Below are 5000 nucleotides of genomic sequence, written 5' to 3'. Positions count from 1 at the left end.
AGCAACAGGTTGTTTCCATATTTGTATGAATCGATGTATACAATCGAAAACATTTACCATAAAGAATAGAATAAGCATATTTCTTATGAATCGAGAAAAGTCTGATATACATGTAAAATATGTTGCCAAAATGAAACGATGTTTGTGAATTGTGCGTGAACACTGACATCCACATGCAATAACTTGAGCACTAATAATATTGGAGAACATGTTGATATGACATTGAACATTGCGACATTTGTCTAATATTGTTTAAATCTGGGTACGTTTGTTACTTTTCAGAATAGTTTTCATGGAATAAAGTAACAACATTGCAAAATGTTATGTTGATAAAGGCCATCAAGAACAGTCTGGTCCAAAATGCATCACTGGCTGGGGACCTCTGGCCCATGGCCTAAATGGTTGGAGTGCCCCCTATCACCCCGGCTGGGGTAGACGCCAAATTCCATTTCTAAATTTCGCTTTCTCCTTTAAAGAACACAATAGCATTTGGTAGAAAATCTTGGAGCATCTGAATGACGAACTGCAGTAAGTTCGTCATAATGGCGTATACATTATGTTGTCCCAGTGCACGGTAGGGTGCTTCATTGATGTTCCATAATATCTGGTTATACTTCAGAGGCATAAAAAGTAAGCAGATCCATGAACACATATCTGTATTAATGGGCTTTTGCATTCAACAGTAATGCATATAAAAAAGGTAAATCGATGTTTCAGCACCTGTAAGAATCTCATCTCAATGGGTCTGGTCGCTGTTTGGCAATTGCAACCCGAACCAATTACTTATTTAATAACAACAAAAGCGGGTCATTTCGCACACAACATTTGTTTCAAATGATCATTCAATACAAGTGAAAAGAATTACCCTTATAATAACATAATTATCTTTCACTGCGTATCGAACATTTAAACTGTCTACAGCATTACAAAAGGGAAAACCAGCTAATGGCATGTGTCATTGGGCAGGAAATAAAGCATGTAAATGCACTTGGATGATTCTGTATAATTAACACGATGATAAATCATGACGTAATGCGAGACATCCCTCTTAGAATAAGAAAGGATTGATATTCATAATTTTGTCACAGAATTACTATCATGTCATCAGTTACTTTTCTGGTTTGGCAATTTTATAGAGAATATGCACCTACAAAAATGACAAAATCAGGAGCTATTATAATAATTATATAAGATCGTAAAACTTCTACCAAGGTATGTTAAGGATTTTTCAAGATATTTAATTTAGTATAAAATTATGCGAAATGCATTCATATTTATAAATACTGACAAACAACAAAATAGATTGAAGATGATTGAAAAAGTTTTAATCATATTTTATATAAACGCATAATAATGTTAATTGTCTTGCCATTTTATGAAATAGGAAACCTTTACTGATAGTGCTACACAGCTACGGAGTTATTATGGATAACTGTAGCAAGATTGAAACATTTAGATAGACAGTAATCAGTAAAATCTAACTTCCTTTAATTCTCATCATGAAATTCGACAAATTGTGTACATTGTTCCCTTTAGTCTTCTGCAATATTGCCGCTCTAAAGAATATATGTTAACTTAGATTAAATTTAAGTTTTTTGTACTTTCGGAAGCAGAAGATTAATGATGTGAGCGTCCCATAATGAATGGTTTGCCCCCCCCCCCCATATGAGGAGTGTCACCCCTTGTTCTTGTCAACAAAATATATCATCTTTGTACACAAATTGTTAAAAATATATATTTTCCACTTTACTCACATCTCGCTTCCAGCGTAGTGTATTTATGATAATACTGCATGAGATCGCATGACTGGGTTAAGAAGAGGAAGAATAGTAATTTTCTGATTTCAAAAAACATAACAAATGGCATCACTTTGATTCTGTTGCCAGGGTCAGTTGTCTTCAGTGTTTGAATCATGTCAACATGGATTTTAGTACGAGTGATCAGAGGTAATTCAGAACGGATCAAATATTAATTTATCTGCAGCATGATGCTCAGCAGTACTAGACATCACTATGAACTGCCACACTGCAGAAATCGTAGCGATATGATTGAAAAATTTTTAAAACTACGTTAAAAATCCAAATCACTCACTCACACACAAACACACACACACACACACACACACACACAAACACAAACACACACAAACACTGATGAAATTGAACCATTCCTGAGTAGCCGAAGTAACCGTATGAGTAAACAGTTACCGACCTGAAGAAGAAAAAACCCACATAGATTGCGATAATTGCTGCGACGCTTCTAGCGGTGGCACGATATTTCTCACAACAAACACATTAATGGTTAATAGTTTAATTCAAACTGTATAAAGCGCAGAATACGCTTTGATATGTGCGACTTTAAACTAATTGAGCGGGATATTTTGCTCATCAAGCTTTCAATCTGACATAACGTGTGCGTGATATACGCACTCATGCACCCTGGCAGCACCTTGCATTTGGTAATAGATACAACATTTACATTCTGCTTGTTTTGCATTTTCTTCCAAGAACTGGAGCCAATCACAACATCTCAATTTCAGCATCGTACTCGAACACTGCTTTGTTCAGAACAAGAATGTTGCTATTCTCGACCTAAGATTATTTTGATTAAAGTTAAGTTAAAAACTGACTAGTCAGCCCTAATTTTCACTCCAGTCGGTGCTTGAAAAATACTGTAGATCGCTTTAAATTCTCAGTCGCCATTTCAAATTAATTTATTAAGTTTCATACTTTGCATCGCTAAAGTCATTTGTGTGTTATCTCCTTGAAATACTCCTGTAATGTTAAATGCAGACCCATGAACCTTGTATCAGTGACAGTTCTACGGCTGTAGATTGTGCTAACTAATCAAAAACTTTCGTCACATACCAAGTGGTGGTGCCAGAAGGACAGGGTGATTGTACGTGTATTTTGAATGATTTCTCTGCTGTATGCCTCACATGTATCATAATTGGCATATGATATGATAAATAATCTACTTGTCAAGATAGAGATATGTCCATGATGTATTTCATCCCCTAAAATGTTGTTCATGCTCATGACTTGTGAAACAGTTAAGATCTGCGACGTATATCGACATATGCACTTTATCAGCATGAACATTACAGGTTATTAATGCAACTGACATTGCTTTTGGGGTTTGTCCTTATTCCCATTGACTTAGCCTGTGGGTCAAACATTGTAACAATATATTAAAATACAAATACAAATATTAAAGTTAACCTAAAACAATCCTTACTATCATAGTCTAATGAAAACTGCCCAAACATCTGTAACTAGTGACAATGGTAATGTGGTGCATGTAATATGTTTTATCATCGACTTTTAAATTAAGAAGTCCATTATATTCAATCAAGAGGTTTGATAATGCATTAACTTCCATCTATCATAGTTATCAAACTCGTTACATGGCTGCAGATCTACGTATGGTCTGCAAGTAGTTCTAGTTGACGTTTCTCACACCATGTCATATAGTCAAGTGAACTTAAATTACGGCTTTTATCAATTGGGCTTTCTCGATCATGCATAGTCTACCAAACTTTTTATCTATTTCATACTGGACAAGAATTTAGCTTCCTATGTCTATCTGAGCCATAATATACTGGATTATAGTCAAATTAATATCACATCACACTATATACAAACCGTTTGGCCCAAATAACAAGTGAACTGGTCTTATTAGACAGACACGTATGCAACAAGACATTATGGGTAGGAGCGGAATGAATCTGGGCTGTTGACATTGCATCAAGCTGCTAAACTTTTGTTTCATGTTTGCGTTGAAATGTATAGTTTTCTTCTGGCAAAGATAGTTTGACAAAACTACCTCCTCGTATGCCCCTGATTTTGGCTCACATTATATTTTTGGCTAATGTCAGATGTTTAAAATATATGAAGATCACATGGGTTAACTGTTGTTTTAAGGTTACTCTTGCTTTTTGCATCACTTACAGAGCAAACATTTGAAGAAGGATATACACAGAAACTGCACCAGTTTGAAGAAGTAATTGCAGTCACAGTTTACCAACGGATGGAGCGAAATCCTATCGAAAGCATCGATACAAAAGTAAACACCATAGCCAAGAAGTAGGTCTTCATATTTGTATCTTTATCTCAGCCTTTATATGTCGTTTGTTCAAACTACCACATCACCCTATGTTTAAGGACATAGGACATATTCAAATATTTTGATGCCAAAAATGTTAGAGACCAGAACTACAAATCCTAACATAACTGTTGGAAGTCATAGCGTATGTGTATGGCATAATGTTGATCTATAATTGTTTGCAATAGTTTTGTGTCGATATATGTGAAGTACGAATGCAAATGTCACAAATACAGCCTTTGCGTACAAGATGAAACTGTTGCAGTTGACTCTATACTCGATTTTGGAGACAGTGCATAATATCAGGCCACTGTGATTGAAAGAAGCATGGTTTCCGCATAGTATGATTTGTTTTCCAACCCACACCGGAACACAATTTTGTAGCAGAAAAATTAGCAATGGTTTTTGCAAGAATATATTTGTTCCCGAAAATGTACTTTTAAGATTTTTGGACGACTTAGGGTACACTTTGCCACAAAGGAAACCTACTGATTTGTTAAATTTCAGAAAGAAAGTTAAATGTTGCAGTGCTCAATATGTTTCTTTCAGACGCAAACACAATTAATTAAATGATCAGTCCATTTAGTTTGTGATATTGGACTCAACCCTTGTACACATAATTTCACAATGTCTGCATGCTCAGATTTGGAATTATTACTAATTCTTAATACGCCACATGTCTTGCAGTTTTTGTGTGTTCTCCACGTTGTCTTTGGGTTGATGTACAGCCTACGTCAATCACAAAATGGTGCTAACAGCTGCCTCACCTGGCACTCAGCATTAGGAGGTTAGTGTTAATGCTGGTTGGCCTGGTGTCAGGATAATGTGACAAGGTGGGACATCATGCTACATGTCTGCGACAAGATGCCCAGTGCAAGATATCACTTTAAGCTGCC

At 35.7% G+C, this 5000-nt stretch overlaps 1 protein-coding gene across 1 annotated transcript in view; it reads left to right on the top strand.

The window, feature by feature from the left end:
• Nucleotides 1-5000, top strand: part of LOC149791456 (transient receptor potential cation channel subfamily M member-like 2) — a 67321-nt gene that overhangs the window by 45715 nt on the left and 16606 nt on the right. The window contains exon 7 of the mRNA XM_089971363.1: nucleotides 3953-4085. Coding sequence (XP_089827489.1) covers nucleotides 3953-4085 — 133 coding nt within the window. The remainder of the gene's footprint in view (nucleotides 1-3952; nucleotides 4086-5000) is intronic.

This window comes from Sinohyriopsis cumingii, chromosome 9, assembly GCF_028554795.1.
Source record: "Sinohyriopsis cumingii isolate HCF-2022 chromosome 9, ASM2855479v2, whole genome shotgun sequence".
NCBI lineage: Eukaryota > Metazoa > Mollusca > Bivalvia > Unionida > Unionidae > Sinohyriopsis > Sinohyriopsis cumingii.
Note: the sequence above shows the minus strand (reverse complement) of the source record. Positions and strands in the feature narration are given on the sequence as shown.